Raw genomic sequence first — 21,001 nt, forward strand, 5'->3', positions numbered from 1 at the left:
ATCTGCTCTGTACCTTGCCCTCCCCAGTCACCTTCACCTAATGGTGTGCTTCAAGGACAGGGTAAAGATTAGCCTCCCCTTGAGGGAGGAAGATGTGGGCACAATATTCATTATGTCTGCCCAGATCCAGATGGCAGCAAGTGATGTTCTAATGGTAGTTTCAAACCAGCCTCACGACTCTCAGCCAGCACTTCCTACTGCCTACCAAGCCTTTCCCCTTCCCTGTTGTTCTCACTCACTCCTCCAGGCCAGTCCTAGGATGGTCTTAAATCCTGTGTCAGCTGTCCAGTGCCCACAGTGACCACATGAACTGGGACATCCTCCTCCTCTTCAAACATGAGCTAGGTTGACAGGAGAGCTGCATTTCCAAGACAAATAGCTCTCTAAATAACTGATAAAACTGATATCTAAATAATGACCCAGGATTACCCATGTTTTGAATGAGTCTTTACTCTCACAGTCTAGGCCACTTGAAATGTCTCCTGTCAGCAGGAAGGGAGAGTCTTCTTTTACAGGAATTCAGTATTTTTCAACAGAACTGACCGTGCAGGGAAAGAAAAAACCCTACAGGCACGAAAAACTGTGTAGCGCCAGTTTGGAAAGTTTATTTTAAAAACATTACTACATCCTAGGATGTTATATGTCAACGGGTATAAAGCTCTTTAAAAAACATCCAATTGTGGCCATACCTTTGGTGTATCTAAAATGTCTTCAGCTCATTTCTTTCATTTTACAGTACTGTAAAAGCAGCTTGGCTGTCCTGCTTCAGCCATCTGTTGCCATAGCTGTCAAGAGTGGGTTCCCACAACTGCCCCAAAGCTCCAGGACCTCCTTCTGAGCAGCCTGCAGCCACACCAAGATGCTGCACTCTCTCAGGGACGGCCAATGCACAAAGAGACCTTGTTCTGCCTATCGCTTGGCACATCCAACAGCGATCGCCTTACATGATAAACATGTTAATAGGGGCTTGTCAGATCTAGGGAAACTTTGCCCGTTTTGATAAGGCGAGATAGATTTTGGCTCCGACGCAATACCGCAGTGCAGTCCAAAGAAAAGTGAGGTCACGGCTCAGGTTAAACCTGAGCTCCTGAGTGAAGGAGGCCCTTTCGAGCAAACAGGTTCCCGCGGTGTACACAGCTTTCCCAGCAGCAAGCCTAAGCTCCGAAAGGTGCTGCCTGCATATCCATGCATGGCAATCTATGTACTCCACGGTTAACTTCCATCCTCTTCCTACCTGACATGGCCACATAAGAGGATACCCTGCCACTAGTCAAAAATTAGAGCTAGGTAAAATATCCATGCTGAACTCTGAACTCCCCTGTATGCAGGCTAGCATCAGGGTTCAAGGCATTATTCGAACAGGGCAGGAAAAGCTGCCAGCCCAGCTCTTTCTGCCCGTCATAGGTATGGCTCATGTTGAAACATCCTCCCTCAATAGGCTTCCCTACGAGTGAGACCCCGGACTGCTGGATTCCCTCTGGCCAACTTCCTTTTCCCCTTCCTGCTGAACTGTAGAAATCTGGGAGGAAAAATCAGATCCATAAAGTATCGCCTTATATGTGTGACAGAAATGGAGGAAGAAAGCTGACCACAATCACAAGGCAGCTTCCTCTCCTTAAAAACAGTAGCAGATGACAGGTAGTAGGCCAGTGTCTTTGAGGGAGGAAGGGGGCAGGAGGAAATTAGGTGCTAGGAGCCATCTGATGCTAGAGGAGAGGTCTGAGTCAGCTGAACTTGAATTTGGGACTAGTTTCTTATGTCTGTGAAGTGAATGGCTGTTTGGAAACACCAGCATTACCAAAACCCAACAGTTTTGCACAGCAGCTGTAAGGCAGAAATCAGAGCCTTATGCTGGCCCAAGCAGCTTTCCTATTTCTTGCTGGAAAAAATGCCAGAAAGAAAGTCTGCCAAGGATTCTCATTGGAAGACATCCTGTCCTTCCTAGGTGTCTCTTGATATCAGACTTAGGGACATGTTTCAAAGGGATGAATACTCTCGGTAATATATATAGCCATGTTTCCTGGACGAAGCAGACAGCATGCATTTACCCTATTCAGGCAGACACTGTGAAGGACATAAAACTTCTTTCTCCCCAGTTCCTGACTGTGTTTAATTTAATGATTTCTCATCTCCTACTGGAAGAGCAGAGCATGCCAGATGGACAAGTAAAGTGAACAAACACATAACTGTGTGTTTGTGGATAGACGTACACTCTCTTCCCTGTTTTAATTCTTCAAATGGCAGAGTCCTGCAGAATTATCAAGGCAAATTACACCCCTGGGATCAGAGCTGGTAGCTACTGAAATGAACTTCATCCAGCCTTCTAACTGAGGTAGACCTGTTCTGCTTCCAAGAATATAGTTGCAGGAGTAATAAGGCTAAAAAGGTAGTAAGGCACTGTTTAGATCAGTATGTCTACAAGAGAAGTTTTGAATAGCCTGTGTGTATAAATAATACAATGGTTTCCTTTGCCATGCTCACATGTTTACACCTGAAGAGCACAGTTCTTGCAAGGAAAGATCAGAATATTGTGAAGAGCCAGCACAGGCTAGCTCTTTGCACGCATGCCAGGCCTGAGGAACACCCACCTTGAGCTTGTGTTCTTTCCTGTTGACRATGACAGCTGTGATTTGCTGGTCCATGAAGATGAGGATAGTCACCAGCAGTGCAGGGATGGCTGCAGCGAGATACACCCACCACGGGTTCCCTCCGAAAGGTGGGACAAACCAACCCCTCTCGGGACTGGTTGGCTGTTAAGGGCAAGGACAGGAAAGTTTATATTAGTGGAAATATAAAAGTGAGTTCATCCTAGTACAAATACATTTATATTTGCAGCAATAGGACTCCTTCTTCCCTTGAATGGCTACAGGGAGACACTTGAGGTTTGTGACAATTTAATCCTTGCCATAAACAATAATGAAATGTTCTTAAAAATTAGGAATTGCTTATATAGATGAGCTTTTGCAAGTTGATCAGCAACAAGGTTACAAGGAGGCCTTTCAGCGGTCCGCCTGCAAGCACCTTTGAGCAGCTTCCCTATAATGCCTCCAAGGACCTGAGCGGGGGATTACATGGTCCCTGGGTGGCTGAGCACAAACCTGGCTTATGCGAGTCCTGGAACAGGACCCTGCACTGCTCAGAGGAGGTGGGAGAAGCTGAGCCTATCTTCAAAGTGTGGAAGCATGAATTAGAAGATAAATCAGCCAACCAAAATGGTACTAATGAAAAGGATATCAGCTGAGTGAAACGGTTCTTTCCAGAGAGCTGACTTCTTTGCTGTTCGGGGGCAACTGATTTTATACGGGGCAGGTGGGTGGAAAAGGAACCCTATTACAGAGGCCACAGAACAAGCTGACGGGTACATACCTTGAATTCACTTGGCACAATTAGTTTTGGTGTGTCCACACCTACCAGGGCATCTATTCCACAGAAAATCAAAATGGACAAGATAATGGCAAAGTCACTGATGAGCTTCCTGGCCTGAAACAGAAGTTGATATCACAGCAATAGTTAGTACTATGAACGAGCATTTTACCCATGCTTTCATTTCAATGTGATACTCTAGCCTTGCATTTGGTGGCAATACAAGCTAATCATTTCTTTTTTGGTGGAAACAAAGGTGCACATTGTAATGTCTGATGCCATTTTCCTCAATGTGCCTTGGTACTTTATTGCGCTGTCTGAAAGCCAAACAATTAAGCCTAAATGGAAGTATGAAAACAAGCCTAAGGAAAAAGAAAACTGCTTTTGTAAGAAACTCCCACAAGAATTCTTCAAAGCAGTCCTACTGACATTGCATTCGACAGTAGCCAGCAATCACCAGCACGGATGCCTCGTTTCTCCACAGCAGTGCCTGGAAAGCTTGTGATCCTGTCGAGAAAAATTGCCCCTTTCTTTAATAAGTAATTTCCCATGAAAGATTAAATGCACTTGGAAGAAGTGGTGAGAGCAGAGCTCACTTGAGACTCCAAATACCTCTCCAAGCAGGGTGCGAGATGCCTGCGGAGCATGCTGGGGAGCACTGCCGGCCTGCCGCGAGCACACAGCTAGCACCACTTGCCGACCGTCAGCACCAAGCACCAGCCGAGGCAAAGGCAGGCAGGACCTCGGAGGGATACGTGAGGTTCTGGGTGGAAAGGGGCCAGGACTGCCTCTTAATTGCTATGGAAAGGCAAACTGCAGAAYGCCAGCGATTTTTAAAAGGGGGGAAAATGCAGAAGCAAACACTTTCTGCATGCCCGAAGGAAATAAAGGAGCAGTTCTGCGCCGGGCAGCGCAGTAGCACCCGCTTTGTGTCACTTGCCCTCCTGCCAGGTGGTTGATGAACAGCCACAACTCTCTCATTTCAAATCAAAGAGCAGAGCTTTGCCAGAGGACCCTGTTAGTTGCAGCTCAGCAGACAGGAAAGGGGTTTTCCAAGGCAGACTCAGTTTACTTACTCCTACCTCGCTGTATCTYGATGCCTGTCAGCACCTTCAGTTCTCATTAACTGGTGAACTATGTTATTTAACAGCCCTTTAGTTTTAGGCATGCTTGACAAACTGCCTGGTAGTCTCCCTGTGGGAGGTAATACCTACTTCTGGGCCCTTGGGACAGATCAAAGCAATTTACATGGGGACTTAAAAGGTAGCTGTAGGCCAAATAGGGCCTTTGTGACCAGAGTCCCAACATTAAAGATCTGTGCTATCAGACCGCAATGATTAACCTATAAGTAAAAAATTCACTTCCTTACTTCCAAATTTTTTGTCCTGATTCATTTTTCCCATCTGTACATTTAACCATTTCCATCCAGTTGCTGGAAATAAATAATTTAAGATAGATTTTCTTTACAGAAGACCCCAAACTATTCTAAAGGCAGCTAAGCGTGCATTGTACCACTGGCATTACAACTCACATAGGTCTCAGGAATAATTCTTAGACAATTCAGGTGTCTTTTTTCCTCTTTTTTATAGATATACATTTTCATGATGCATCATGGTCACACTGAGAGAGCTTTCAAGATCAACTTCCAATACTGACAAATATCAAACATTTATGAATCAAATTTAAAACATAGTGACWTTTCTACAGATATTAAATAGTCTTCTTCCATTTGTCTTTTGATCTCTGATTCCTGAGGGTTCACATAGTCGTGTCTTTCCGTGATACCACCAGAGCCAGAGACCTTTTTGGCAAAGATTTAGCTTCTCATGCCATCTTAAGATTCCTAAGGGTTGTGGCCTTAAGAAAAAAATCCCCAGACTCCGTTCTTTTAATGTGACTTATTTTGCAATGCAGAYAAAAGTCTGGGAAAGGGAAGAAGAAATGGCATTTTGCACCAGACAATGGTGTAAAAAAGACCCAATCTTCCATTACAGGTGTGATGTTCTGTATGAATGGCAGAGATTACATTATTTCTGTCAAAGTAAAGAATCTACTGAAACAGATAGGAAAAGAAAGTAGGCTCCTCAGTTAAATCCTCAATAGGCATAAAAGAGTGCTACCGAAATCAATGGCACTATGACAAGTTAAAGCTGCCACTGGTCAGGCCCCAAGATTTAGCCGGGCAGGACCCATCGTGCCTGTCTGTAACCTGCGTGAACTTTTCAACATTGTTCCTTCCAGGCTTCCCAGGTTCACATGGTTACAGATAAATTGAGCTGCATTCCAGCCTGGATGGAATTTGTTTCCTTTTTATTAAAAATAATAGCGGTTCAATTCTAACACGGCAGAACAGTAAACATCCATGCAGGATAAATCCCAGTGTGTCAGAATGCCAAAAACAGGGGGAAGGTTTCCGAGAGAAAAATGGCTTTGTTACACACGGAAACCGCCAACTCACAGGTCTGCCTTCTGTCAGGTTCAGACTCTGATGAGAYTGGGAAAAGCTCGGTCTTGGGGAGGGCATAGCTTCTAGTCCAGTGTGTTTCAGCTGAGCCCCTCACAGATGCAAGGCCTGGATTTTTTCTCTGCCTTCATACCTTTACCAGCTGTTGCTGCAGCTTCAGTTAGGGAGGCAGAACAAGCAGATGTCTGGTGAGCCATGTGAGAGGTGCATATAAGTTGTCTGCAAGTCTGAGCAAAATTTCATTTAGATCAATGCAAAGATTATCAGGACATTCCTATTTTGCATCTGATCCTAAGGGAAGAAGTGGAATTTCTCCTGTAAGTTCGTACCATAACAGGTAGGCCAAACATGGACTACAGCTGAGTTCAAYATTTTTGCACTGATTTTTGAGTATTTCACATGCTAAATGGTAACGTGAAAGTTGCGCCTCTGTTGCCACGTTCTATACAGACAGCTAGCTCACCAGCTTCCACTCAACAACGAAGCAAAGGGCTTCTTCTGTTCTCCCCAAATATTCCCTCTGGCTATAAGCAGGGAGACTTTTGACATAATGATTAATAGCCACTTTTTGTCATTTGATTTTTGTGCAAATGTCCATGCACTCTATCCTCAGTACATCATCAGTACATCACATTCAGCTTTACACCTGACACTGAAAATGGCCAATTGAGACTGTATATGCCTGAAGTAGTCTTCTGATTTCTTACAGGTGGAACCAATCTCATCCAGATAAACTGTATTAATACATATCTTAGCTTCAAACTGTTGCCTTCAGTACCTTTAAAATCATTGTCACATCCCAATGACAGATTTGGGCTCTTCTGCTGACTTACTTCCTCACATTCAGAGGAGAAAGAGAGTGAAAGCTAAAAAATTACAGGACATACCTTGGTTAACCAGTGCCATGCTTTTATCCCAACAAATGCAATCTGGCTTTCCTACAAAGCATTTGTCACTGTGTGTTGCAGCTATAACAAAAGGGGGGCTTACCCTTGCACTCTGAAGAAGTAAAGGGACAGACTGCTAGGATGAAAGGACATACTTACAGTGGTTGGAAAATAGCGACTGGTCTTRAACTTCTTCAGGGCCATGGAGCAGGTGTAGGTACCAAAGAAGAGAATAAAAGACATGAGGGTGATGTCAGGGACGTATTTACAGTTGTTGCCCACAAGCTGTCCTCCGTACTTCAAGCACTCCTTCTTTGTCAGAGACGCCCAGTCAATGGTGCCGTTGTACTGCAGAGCAAAGAGAACGTCTCCATGAACTCTGGGTTTTCCCCCGTGGAAACATCATGTTGGAAACCTCACGCAGAAGCTGGGGCGGCCTGAGACAAACTCCACATCCCCTCTCCATTGCTCATTCACTGCGGATGACACCTAATCCAAACCCCCTTCTCTCACATACAGGCTAGCACTGTTTCCGCGGCTGAAAAGCTCTCTCCTTGCCCTTTCCCAAAACAAGCCTTGAGCTCACCTCAAGCCTGCCGGCAGCACGAGGCCTCCGCACAAACTGCGCTGCCAYGTGGCAGTTACTCAGTGCCCCTCTGACAAGCTCTGAGACAGCTCTCCTGCTCACGTCTGACTAAAAGGAGATCTGCAATATATTTAAGTTATTCTTTACTTTTATGGCCGTATGCAGCCAGTGTTTGGAGAAGACGTAGCTGCAGCTACGGACTAACACCCTCCACTGAGAGTGGGCAGAGCAACCCAGCTTCACAAAAATGCTCCTTGTTTGCCTGTACGAATTGAGCTTGCACTGGCAGGTTGCAAGTAAGTGCACTTCAAATCCTCAGCAGTCGCAGGAGACGTTACTCTTCCACACAGGCAGAGTTACCCAAATCCCCTCCATTTGGCAGAAAAGCAGTCAGAGCGCTGCCGAGGTTCGCCTTCCCTCCCTGCTCTACCACCCGCAAAGACCTCCCCGCACAGACACTGATGGGCCTGGTGTGCGAGGTGGCCTGAGTGCCTTGCCCAGGCCGTTCCCACGCCAGCGGGGACAGGCAGGGGAACAGTGGGTCATCGCAGAGCTGTGGAAATTTGCCCATAACTGCAGAAACATCCTACAGCCCCAGCTCACCTGCTGGGACTCAACACCCACAAATAAAATAATTTCCATTGGCTTCGGTAAGACTGCGGGTCCCTTCCCCACAGTATCCCTGAATAAGAACCTGTATTTGAATTTCCTTTAATTGCTTCCACCCTGATGCAAAGACTTTGTCACTAATGATGACTGACTGTAACTGCCAGATAGGGAGACACTATTTGTATTTAAAATCTCATTGTGGAATCCAGAGCCGCACAGGCCATGTTAGATGATCATCTGTTTCCTAATGCTTCTTGCAAAGCGGAGCCTGAGGAAGTGTGTTTTCCTCTCCCTGTGTGCATGTAATTCATAATAATATCAGCGCAGGGATGAGGACAGACCAAATACAAATGCAGGAGAGGCCAAGACCATAAATGTGCACATAGCAGCAAGCTCCTGAGTCTATTTGAGGTGCACATAGTGAGCACCATCTTAAGGGGAGATTGTGAATTCAGAGAGTATATGTTAATTCCAAGAAAAGTTTAAGGTAATTTTGGGTACCTACAAACTTCTGCCAGTCTGGGGAGCTTTAGAATCACATTGTCTCTACTCCTCCATTTCTGCATGAAAACCCAAATGAAGAAAACTACAGTCCTGGAAGCCATCAAATTAGAGAGAGAGAGAGAGAGAATATTTTAAAATACTCAAAATGAATAAATACGTAGAGAGAAAAGAGTATTTTTCTCCAAACATTTTAGTTGTAGAAAACTTGTCACAAATGCAGGAACAAACTAATTCAGACCAATGTGTGATTTACCAAAAAGGGATGTTCTTGAGGCAAAAGTGTAAAGTACAAAAAGTTGTTCTTAGTAAGCAAAATTTTCAATTAGGAAGTCAAGCAAAGTTTTACTAGAAATCTTGTTCATAAAGTGTACATTTAAAAATACAACACATGCCACAAAATGCTGGATTTTTATCCAGCCATGATCTGAAGCTGCACGTAAGCAACTGCAGCCTCCTCAGCAAATTTTGTGACTCCAAAGAGATGTGGCTGAACTGAGGCAAGATTTTGCTGACACTGATGTGGGGGGGAAACAACCACCACCACCACCACCACCACCACCCAGCTATCCGCTCGTGTTTGACAAGGTGCTGCACACTTGTTCTCTCAGCATTGCCTCTCTCTGCAGCACCAAGCAGCAGCAGTTTGTCCCTCCTTGGTGGCGTTTCTGCAGATCTGCCCTGACTGTTACCCTCAGGGCTGCTGCAGAGGGAGCCAGCGTGGCTTTCAAAGCGGCAGGGATCAAGAAAAACAAAGGTCTGGGGGCACTTTGTAGACACCCTTCACCGGGAGCGGATGTCCCACTGTGGCCGTCATTTAGCGTGAGCGCCCGGGACGGTTGATGAGACACAGTCCCTGGTCCCGCCACAGTGCCACGTGCAAGGGAGCAGAGCCAACCTCCCAGCCTTGGGCTTGCTCCCCAGGTGGGGACCACAGCAGAGGGCTTGGCTCTTGTGGGGACACTGTGGCCCCCTGGTTCTTTTCAAAATCAGCCCAAGAGATGCCAGTGCGGTCTGACGGGAGGCCCTGGACAGCCCTACCAAGTCGCAGGGAAGGTGTCACAACAGGGAGTTTGGGAACAGGGGCCTGCGATGCTGAGATTACTGTTCCAAGAAAGCACCATCAGGAAATGCAACTTTGGAGGTTATTTTCAGGTCTCCAGGCCTTGATTTAGTCCTTTGCCTTCCTCTTAAGCATGCCTACCCTCTCCCGAGACTGACAATCAAATGCTAAATCCACAAATAACAAGCGGAGTTGCTCTTGCTCATGAAATGAAAGTAGCAACTTGCACTCTTCTCCTGACAGGTGGATTTAGGCGTCCTGATGGCCAGCGCTGTCTCAGAGCTTGGGGCTGCTCGTCACCCTGCAAAGCAGGATGTGCTGTGACAGGCAGCTGAACAACGAGGCCCTCAGTTCAGCCCTCGCACAAGCAGCCAGCTCTGATGCGCAGAAGCTGCAGCGAGCGAGCAGGGCTTGGGCAGCAAAGGCGGCACACAGCAGGGAAGGGCACACAAGGTCCAGCCGGCCGGCCATGAGGAGACCTCATTTCTATTTCTTCACTCTACTGCTGACCTTCTGTGGGACCTTGGGCAATGCCTTTTCCTTCAGGTTTGTGTCTCCTGTGCACTTCTAGAGCCCTGAGCATCCTTGCCTGCACGAGCTTGGTGTCCCCAGCTCAGAAACCTTTCCCTTTCTGTTGGGGCCATGTGATGCCACACAAGAGTGGCCACTCTATTAAAACAAACAGTCGGCTAGGATCTGTATTCTTAAGCAAAAACACATTATTCTGCATCTCAGCATATTGGCCCTGCATGAAACATGAAACAGAGAGTCAAAACCACTGAGCTCTATTTCCTTCTCATCATCCAAAGCACACTGCCTCCGTGAAATCTGGAAAAGCCAGTACTGGCTACAGGAAATCAAAGAACGGGATGCAAACAGGACCCTTCAAAGGAAGGGCTGGCCGTTACACTCGTGTCATTACCACCCTGGGCATGATGAGGTCTGCACACAAGGATCCTGCTAATTCCCAAGGAGAACTGTTTCCTTCCTGCCAACATGTACAGATTGGGCTGCAAAAATAGGGCCTGCCACTCACAAGAAATTAATATTATCAGATTATGTACATACTATTCCATGTGCAATACTACGAGAAATGCTTCAAGGATAAAGCGAGCATGCAAAAAGAAAGTGTCACACTGCTCATTAGGCAATGGGGAGTTTTACCATGAGGATTTTCTTCATGTGATCAAATATTGAGCTATTTCTATGGTCSAGCAGAAACTCATGGCACTTACAGAGTTCAGGCAAACTACAAAGAAGCACGTGAACTGCACTTGCAATCAGTGCCACTGGAAGGAATAGGTAAGCTAAAATCCAGCTGTAAACTGCTGGCTCTCTTATAACACAGTCAAGGGAAGGAAACAGAGGTGGTGAGCTGCCCTCGGTTTCAACCATGCACACTTTTCTTGCATCAACACACTGCCAGGTCACGGCCAAAACCAGCCAGGTTATAGGAGGCCACATGTTCCCATGGAAAAGCACTGCTGGAATAAATACCTATTAATTTCCTCACTTTGGGATTGATGGTTGTTTCTGTTTAGTGAAAAAAAAAAAAGAAGCCATAGTTTCCTCTCTTGCTCTTGGGGCCGGACCACTGCTTAAACACTGCCTCTTTGCAGAGTGAAAGTATGAGGAGCGGAGGGACGCCAACCTGCTTCTTATAGAGCTCCCAAACACCGCGTGGATGCTTTCAGGGCCTGCCTTCCCRGAAGCCTCACTTACCATCTCAGCGGAGTAGTAGGACAGCCCATCAGCTGACAGCGCACTTGTCCCATTAAATAACGAGCTATTAACTGCAAGAGAGGACAAAAACAGAAGTACTGTGAGCRTGGTGCCGAAAGCATATCTAAACTATTAAATCATTCGTTACTAGATCTTTGTAAAAGAGCATCAAATTGCATTTGCAATCTCTTTGCTCCAGTTAAGTGAGTCTAAAGTATTGTTTCCGAATGACTCAAAAGCGTCAGTCATAAACCACTTAAAAAAAGAAAAAAACTTGGTAAGAAAAACATATTCTAAACGAAATTTTTATTTTGGAATTCACTGTAAAAAAATAGACAGATAGAAAAACATATAGACAGATGATATAATTTCACTGATTTTGCAATATTTTCCTAAAGATTTCTGGATTAAAATAAACACCTAAGGACCTATCCCCAAAAGATAGCAAAAAAAGCAAAATGCACTTCAGAACCCAGCACAAACACACTTTGAGAAGTAAAAGATAGATAAAGGAGTAACTGAAATCAAGAGAACGGAGATAATTTATTTTAAAGAGGGGCTCCATCCATCGTGACCTAACTGCATGTTTCTGTTTTGCTTCCACAGGATTACACATCATTTACATTTTAGAATTCAAGTAGAAATGCAATATTTCCTGCAAGCAGACTTGTCAAGGAATACGCAAGCAGGTGAGTTGAACGAGCATCAGGGCACTGTCACCTCAGGACCGAAAAACTGCAGTGAAGGGAAAGCACCAAGTTATCACCTTCTAGCCCTGCAGCCAGCTCAGCTGGGGCGGCTCAGCAGCATCTGYGTTGCAGCACACAGCCTTTACATTTGCCGCGCTCCCACGTGCGCTCACGAGAACGTGCAATGTCAGCAAAGTCTGAAATCTCTCTGCTTTTACTTTTTCTTCGCCAGAACAGACCAGGAGTATAGAGGATTTCTTTTCTTCCTCCAAAATCTCTACTGGCCCAAAGAGAGACCTCCTGCAGCCATACTTCTTTTAACTCCAGGTCTAAACAGTATCTCTGGGGATGCTTTTCCTCCTGCAAGTGGGGGGAGCGTGGTTTTTGCAGTTGTTTCTGTGTTTTAACTCCTGTGAAAGAGCGTGTGCTTGCTCAAAGACACACAGAGTGGAGGTACGCGGATCAAAGGGCAGGCCGCGCACGCCGCACCGTGTAATCATTTCCAGAGCAGAGAAAAATCCCGTCGGTGATTTCAAAAGCATTACTTTACTGTCCTGCGTGATGTCTTCCTCCAAGCCCTAAGCAAAGGCCGTTCAGGCCAGAAAGAAGAGAAGTCTCTCCTCTTCACCGAAACGTGGGCAACGCCACGAGCTGCAAAGCCGCTGACACAGCTCCCGAGGGAGCCCGCACGCCCCGGAGTTAGCCCACTGCCACGTATGCCCTGAGTCATCCACGGTGCAGCCTGGAGCGGCGGGAGCCCTGGGCYGGCCCGCACACGGCCGTTCCCCCAGGGCAGCAGGGACGCTGCTGGCGTGMGGCAGCCCGCCTCCAGGAGCCCAAGGAGACACGACCCGCGAGCTGCTGCTCCCCGGGGCGCAGGAACCAAGTGATGCAGAAAAGGACTGCTTCAACCACTCCTAATTGCACAGAGTTCAAACCCGACCGTAAAAGCATGACTCGCAGTATGAGGGAAGAACTCTCGGCACCACCTGTGGTGCTACAAAATCAATAAAGCTTTACCTACACTTACTTTGCAAAGACAAACAAAGCTCCCCCTCGGCCCCCAGCAACCCCCCAACAGCTTAGCAGCCACTGCTAATAACACCCCTGACAGCAGCAGTGGTTTTCCATGCTTTGGAAAAACACTGGAAAGAAATCCCCTGCTACCACATTACACATCATTTCCTAGAATCAGGCATGCCCCTTTGCTAATCTGGCATTGGCTTTTCTATTCCATTTCCTAATGCATGAGAGGAAGCTTACAAACTTTCAGGGGAGAGAATGTTATATTAGCTAAAAAACATAACTGATGTTCTCATAGGCTTCTGATATCTGTTTATGAAACCTCCCACAAGGAGACAACAGTCTTGCTATGTGGTTTGCAGATAGTCATAAAGGGCTTTAGAAAGTGCAGGACGTGAAAAGTCAGGCCACTTATGCGTTGTGAGTGAGAAATGGAGACATCTTCCATGACGCCAGTGCATTTTTGGCAAAGGCAGTTCCCCATCCTTTGGGGAACACACTACAGAAAGCTGAACTGACACCACAACAGCTACATATGACCACATCATCATTTCATTAGTCTTTCTGGTGTTGTACGAAGGGATTCAATGATTTCCAGCAGAGTGATGGGTTAAAAATGTCAGGTGAAAGGCAACATGGATTGTTCAGAGATATTTTAGACAGCAGTGGTGTTAATATTCCTGTTGGAGGATCCGTGCTATGTGCAGAGCCAATGAAAAGAAACTGCCAGCCTTTTTTTGAAAGCACTTTGCTTAGCTTAAGACTTTCCCGGTTGTTGCCCGTGACTTTGCTGTTGATTTTCTGTTGCRTGGCAGCAACAGAGAGAGACCTTCCTCTGCAGCGGCAATGAGCAGCTGATGGGGAGACCTGTTTTTCCAGGAGCAAGAATTAAACCTGTTCTGTCTTYTCCTTATGGCCGCTGTCCGTGTTTATGCAGAGACATTGCTATACGATGCACGCACCAGTGTATTTCAGACCTGTGAAAGGTGCCAAACTGTCAGTGTCAAGACTGACATGCTAGCAACTATTTAATAGGCCATTTGTTTCTCTGGAGACTTCCTTGTGTCAAATCCAACAYGGAAGGGCATGCCACCAACCAAGGGATTAGAACAAGCTCATAGGCCTAGCGAGTGCCAGGTGCTGTGTGAATACAGTAATCCCAGCAGTCGCTGCTTTAAACACACAAGACTAATTATTTTTTCAACAACAACAAAAAAACAATTTTCAGACTGAGTTTAAGCCTGGGATCGCTCTGTTTGTTGCTCCCTTGACAGATTGTTTGCTGTTTCCAGTCTTCTCCCTCAACTTTGACAGCTTCTGAATCCCAGACATTATTCATAATGTGACAGGCTTCACATCACAGGTGGCATGGACTCGCACAGATGTATCTAGCAGAGGTTGGTATGGCTGGAGCAAAGTCCCAGAGGGTTATCAGAACAGATTGCTGTCAGTATCTCAACTCTTATCTGGTCACTCCTCCTATTCAAGGTCTGATGTTACCTGACAAACTAAGGAGGAGACATGGAAATGACGTTGTCCCTCGTCTTCCTGATATAGTTCCAGATGACGCAGTTGTGTGATCCAAAAGCTTGCTCAGCACGCAGAGGAGTACAGATGGCACCTGTTTGGTGGGGTCACTTGGAGAAGGCCCCATCTCAGAATAACTCAGGTGACACTCACATGTTCAGAGGACCCATGGGAAGCTCCAGCAATGATCCTATCACTTGTCTGACCAAAGATGAGTGCCAGTCACTCATGCTCACCAAGCTCTGACAGCAATGAATGGCCACCTCCAGACRCAGAGCAGGCATGGTATTTCCTCACACAGTGCACATCAATCCTGTCACTGGCCATGACTGGAGACAAAACATTAGACTGGATGGTCCTTTAGTCTGACCCAGTAAAGCTATCCACATGTTYTTCCATTCATGCCCAGGACAGGTATTTTCCATGTATGACTGAGCAGAAGGGTAAAGGCTTCTGTCCCGCATCCAGGTCTTGCTAACATTGCCCATGGGTGGCTTTACTCAAGATGCAACTATTATAATACATCCTCCTTGGGGGCTTACCGTAAAGCCACTCAGGAACTGGAAAGGTCAGCAGGAGCACAGGACTCCAGGAAAGTGGAGAACAGCGTGTGTGTGTGTGTGTGTGCGTAGGGAATCAACTACCAAATCTATATAGCAAGACAGGGGGGCATCTTAAAACTAGCAAGCCACTTCCTTGTATAACAAACAACTTAGTGAGACCTGTGGAGGATTACCACCAAATTTTCTGTTTCCTTTTTGGTGAGTTTTGTTTCCTAGTTCACAATGCCACTACTGCTACCTGCACAATTGCTAAGTCAACCTTACGTACCATTCCAGAGTTGAGAACCAAACAATCTATCAGTTCAGTATTATTTACTCAAAAACTGCATTGCTTTGCCAGAACAGCATGTTGGAACAAAGTGCCAGAGTTTTGTTATTAAAGGAATGCACAAACTGTTAGGAACAAATGGGCCCTTCAAATAATGCCTCATCTTACTACTGTGAAGCATGGAGATTAAATCCCCAAGATCTACTGCCTAATACTCCCAGAGTGCCCCATGGTGGAACATGGAGAGTACCAGCATGCTGTGGGCTAGGTCTGAGCAGCTTGCGTGCACTCATGGGGACATGCGGTCGGTCTCTAATATGGGAGTGTGACTGAGGAAAGGGAACAAGGAAGAGGCAGAGCTGTGTCTCCATTCCACGTGCAGTTAGAAACTGCGGTCTCCGTTACAAGGCTGCAGCAGCTGAGGAGATTCCTTGTGCACTGGGGTATTCTGAGGAGCAAAGAGTATGCCCACCTGCAGCTTGCGTTTTGAGGTAGTGTTGTAACCTAGGAGTTACCCCTGAGAGAGAAGATAAATCGAAGGGCCTTGAGAAGACCTGGAACTATCTGGCAGGCCTTTGACATCTTGGGCAGAGAAAGGTGCATCAGAATTGCACATCCAGCCCTTGTGTGAATCTTATGCTCAAAACACAACAAGAGCACGGCAGCACCGCCTCAAGCCAAGCCCAGGTCAGCTGAACCCTTCTGAAGTCTCCCAGGTCAGGAGAACCAGGTCTGTGGCATTCAACTAACTGGCCCAGACCTGCCTAAAGTGAGACAGGAGTGAGACTGGCACTGGGGCCTGACATAGCACCAAACACAGGTACATGTGCATCTATGTGTGTGTATGCRCACTTGAAATAAATCAGCTATAACCTGGGAAGCAAACATGCGGCTAAGAGGCACGTCGGATGAAAAGGGACTCATGACAGCAAGTGTTTGTGAACTTTAGCAAACAACACAGACTAACTGTCCCTTCACTAGCTTACCCAGGTAAAGACTGTCATTGTATTTCCGGGTACAAATCTCTTATTAAATGAAAAGAGTGACAGCCAGGCTTCCTCTGCAGATGCCAGCTGTACCTTCACATTTGCCCTGTGCAGTGGATCTGTGCCCCAGCATTCAGATGGGCAGTTTAGACTTTTGTTTCGGCATTGCCCAGTTTGAGAGTGAAATCGCAGACCATTCCCCATCGGCCTAATTCCTCAGCTGCCAAGAGAGGAAACGCCCTGCCCTTCAAACGGAAGCAGAACTGGAACAGCACTGAAGTCCTTGCAGAGATCCTACATTTAATAACTAGTGTAAACTCATAGTTTAAACAGATCCAGTTCCTGACGCATTTTACAAAGAGGTGGCTACAGCAGCTAGACGCTTTTCCTGCTCAGCAGGTATGCCGAGATAAACTGAAGTTTACTTTGAGCACAAACCAACTTTCTTACTCAGTCCTCATTGTTTGAAGGATCCTAGGAGTGGTTACGACTTCCCTAATGGTAAACCTGGCACACGTCTGTTTGTATTTGGGTTCTGTAGCCTTCTGTTCCCAGTTGTATTGCCAGATCTATACTTATTCTGGATAAATTTGTCTTGCGGCCCACGTGCTAGTGATAGGCAAAATTCCATTGGATGTGCTTCCCGTTTGCTTTAATGAGGAATTATTTGTGCTCTTTCACTCAAACACACAGACAGGAGGTGCAAGCCACCCACGTTTGGGTAACACCCCGAATAAATCTAGCACCTGCACTTGGCAAAATGGCACAGCGGATATCAGGACTGACCTAGCTGCCATTGCAGTGACTCAAACACCAYTTTTGCTCCTTCACAGGCTTCTCAGAAGCTGCCATTCAAAATTAATGACAGCAGGGATGTGAGGAGACAAAGATACAGAGACAGCTTCTCCACTGGCAATGACCCACACATGAGGTGTTCAAGCAAGAGGGGCTAGAAAGAAATTCCAGTTACCACTTAGGGTGAAACTCATCCCTAAGCAGGCCATGGTGCCTTCAAAATAAAGCTAACATAGGTTATCTGAAGACAACCGATAAAGAAGGATTGAGCTATCTCTTTATTATCTTGGCAGCAGCACAACAGAAAGAGAAAGCAAATGAAAACTTTTATCTGCAAYTTGGAGAGCTAAAAAAACATTCGCTTACCTGGATCTAATGGTTCGCAGGCACAAGAGTAATGTGTGATATAGTCCACTTTGAACTGGGAGTTAATTGGGTAATAATCTGCCAGCTTAATCATCTTCTTGAAAGCATCATAAATGAAGATGAAGCTGATAAGGGAGGAAAAACCTTCCTCGGTGAAGCGGGTGAAGTATTTCACCAGAAAGCTGGCATCAGTAGCGACAAGAATGAGGCACTGGAAGGCTGACCAAAGACCAATCCAGAGGCGAAACTCCAAGTAGTCAAAATCATTGTCTCTGCAACAAGATAGAGAAGACAAGGAGGAAAAATACAAGGGGTTAGATAACTCCATACGGAATTAGCTCTTTACAATGAGAAATGGCAAATATACAGCCTCTGAGACCTGTGTTTTTTTAGGCTCTATGGACGTGTTCCCAAGTACTAAGTTCTCTGTCTCTTTTCAGCCAGGCAACCCCATAAGTCTATGCTGTGCATTTAATAGCCGAGCTAGCAGAAAAGCATTCAGAAACAATCACTCCACTAATAAATGTTACCAGTGAATTCAAGCTCTTTCAGGCTTCCCAGTAAAAAGCTTCCCTGGGCAAACCCATGGACAGCTGTAAAGGCCCAAACAGCCAGCTGTAGAGCCCAAGCGCAGCTCAACTCAGAGAGTCCCCAGCTTTACATCAGCGGAAGATGGTGGTTTACAGGTCTCCTTTAGAAAAGCACTTTCCTGCCAAGCCTCACATTCAGCATCCTGCACTTGCCACGTCTCAGGCCCTTGCTCTATCTGCAGAAATCAAAATACCAGCAGAAGAAAATAACGAAATACAGAGCAGCAGAAGAAATAAAAAACCCTGGTACCAGGCCATGGAGAACAATGGAGTGAAATGTATTGGTATCTCCAGGGAAGTGTGTTTGCACCTTGTTTTCTGCTCATGATTGCCATGCCCTGCCACAGCACAGAGTTCAAGGGAGGCTTTTAGGACGGAGCAAATGAGAAAGTAGRGCAGCAGTGCAGATAAGGCCCTGCCAGGGAGATTAGTGCCCATTCTGGGGAAGGGAACAGGGGCCAGCAGTCCCAACCAGACTGGTCAGCTGCTTTTCCTTGGAAACCAGGGGCTGTGCCCCGGCAGCCTGCAGCGCTGAGGGGGAGAGGCAGAAGGGCAGCAGYTTCTGGGGAAAGTCACAGAAGAGAGGAGGACCTCTGTAGACACCTTTGTCAGCATTTGTGCACATGCTGCCATCTCTGCAGCAATTTTGCCCTGTGCTCCCCGAAGGTCATGTGCCCTCACCAGCAGAAACCGGGCAGGCAGAGGGGCTCCGGGGCAGTTTTCCAGCGCAAGGTATTGCACCATGGAGCAGAGAACAAACAGGCGCCCACACGAGGCAGCTGCAACCTTGTGATTGTGAAAAGGGAGAAAACACTGAAGCCTACATTAATTAAACTGTTTTATTATATGCTGCCAACAAAATTCTTCATATGAGGGTTCTAATGTTTGACTTCCTGCACCAAATGGGGAATGGAGTGGAGAAAAGGAAGAGACAGGTTTCATAAAAGAAGCTGCCACCGAACTGCACTGTGCCATTAGTTAAGACCACGATCACGCTGTAGGCCGAGTTTCTTCTGGGAAGGCTGGCTGCCATTTAACAGAAGCTCTCTTAGATACCTGTTCAYGCACAGAGTCGAACTTTCTACAAATCAGTAGATGGGAAGTGTTTCTAATTTTGCTCCCAGCATGGAACAGAGTGTTGTGAATATGAATGACCGCAAATGCATTATTGAAAATCACAGCACTTGATTGCAATTATCTTGTGAAAAAGACTCCCTCCGCAGAACCTGCCACTTTGCTCCAGCAGGTGTTGGAACAACAGCTTTTATAACCACCACCTCCTTTTCAGGTGAAAAATAACCACTCTCTCCCTCCAAAAGCCATACAAAGTGTTTGTCCATCTTGCTTTTTTGCTCCCATGTGCAGCTTTAGACCTGCAAGCTGGATGCAAACAGTTATAGCAAGTGTATTCCTGATTTTATTCATTTATACTAGGCAAAGAAAGAAGAGCAAAGTGCCCCTCCTGCTRCTCTGCTGCAGAGCTCTTAGCAACAGGCAGCTTCCAGTTTCCTTCCCAAAGCTACTCTAGTTTTCTGTCCATTTTTTCCTAGCTTTTATCTCTCCCTGCCTGTGCTCCAGCAGGGTGAAGAGAGGCTCCAAAGCCAGTCMCCTCTGCCTCTGTATGGCAGGAGTGGGCAGGCAGCACGAATGAGCCCAGAAATCCCAAGGCCGGGCAGGAGGGGACTACACTTCGTTTTAAGGAGAAGGGGCAGGAAGTCTCTCTGTGGCATCCTCTTGTCCAAGACAAACCTCTGCCTGTGTTGGCACAAATATGGCTCTGTCTCAGAGGAACCAGAGAGTGGTGGGAGACCATACAGGCTTCAAACCCGACAATATTGATGATAAAGTAGTACCARCTTTGACAAGGTGACACCAGAATCAGACTGTGCCCATTTCATCCTGTGTTGCACTATTCTCACAAATACATCTCACGTTGCCACAAGTATTACAAAGTTTATGAAGTAGCCAAAGAAAATCATCTCACTCTAAAAGAGTCCAGTGTAGCACTGCAAAAGTAGATCTCATATAGCTATACCAGCTGCAGGTTTGTACCTCAAAAGACTTCTTCAAGTGTAGGGTATTCATAGGAAAGACCTGGTCATATTGTATCCTCCCAATTATTTCTTACTTTACCAACTCAGATGAGTAACTACCCACATAGATGCAATATAACGAAGGAGATAAAATTAAACAACCAAACACAGCCTATGTCTCCTGCCTTGTTGCAACCTGCAACCACRTTCAAGCTTAATAATTCAATAGGCCTTTCCTAAAAATAGCTACAAATGGCAAAAGAACTGCTCCGCATTACAGGCAACTGCTTTTGAAAGAAAGCCCAGTTTGTCTTAAATCCAAATACTACTCATTTCWTGTTCTAAAATACAAGTCTTTCACAACTTACAGTGTTGTGAGCTCTCTCTGATGGGAGGAGGGAGGGCCACAAAAGAGATRTGGGGTATTTTCTGTTTAACATAAAATTATCTTCTAAACACCATGCAAAAATATCAGTAGTGCTACAGGTGAAATTATCAGTGAATATACCAATTCCTTTAGGGAATCTCACTATATTTTGCTAGCATTACAGATCTGTAACAAAAGYGAACACGTACCAAAGCAGGCCCCCTTTAGCTCTGGGTTTCAGACATTATCACAGCATAAATGTTAAAATAGTGGGGGGAAGCAGAATCTCTTTACACTAGTTAAAAGAAAAAAAAAAAMCAAAGCATTTAATATAGCAAAGATCCATCTAGGAGTTCTGGGGACAAATAATGATCTGTAGCTGTTTATGCCATACATACTCTGCTTTTATTAATAATTATTAATAAAATAATATTATAATAATATTAATAATAATTATTTCAAATGAGTATTGATGGAACGACAAATTTTGGTACCCTGGAGACCTGTTGGATTTTGTTAGCAAAACCTCTGTGAGCTGGATGTCTGTCTTTGATCCTATGGGAAATACACAGCGCTCAGGGAGGAACAGCACACCGACT

The 21,001-nt window shown here is 45.9% G+C and overlaps 1 protein-coding gene across 1 annotated transcript in view; it reads right to left on the reverse strand.

Annotated features, from left to right (window-relative positions):
* Positions 1-21,001, reverse strand: part of SLC4A4 (solute carrier family 4 member 4) — a 174,571-nt gene that overhangs the window by 23,820 nt on the left and 129,750 nt on the right. The window contains exons 13-17 of the mRNA XM_026090087.1: positions 17,413-17,684; positions 11,196-11,266; positions 6,874-7,062; positions 3,367-3,480; positions 2,589-2,750 (exon numbers count right to left, since the gene is read on the reverse strand). Of these exons, the coding sequence (XP_025945872.1) occupies positions 2,589-2,750; positions 3,367-3,480; positions 6,874-7,062; positions 11,196-11,266; positions 17,413-17,684 (808 nt within the window). The remainder of the gene's footprint in view (positions 1-2,588; positions 2,751-3,366; positions 3,481-6,873; positions 7,063-11,195; positions 11,267-17,412; positions 17,685-21,001) is intronic.

The sequence above is a fragment of the Apteryx rowi genome, unplaced genomic scaffold (assembly GCF_003343035.1).
Source record: "Apteryx rowi isolate R43461 unplaced genomic scaffold, aptRow1 scaffold_85, whole genome shotgun sequence".
In the NCBI taxonomy this organism is placed as follows: Eukaryota; Metazoa; Chordata; class Aves; order Apterygiformes; family Apterygidae; genus Apteryx; species Apteryx rowi.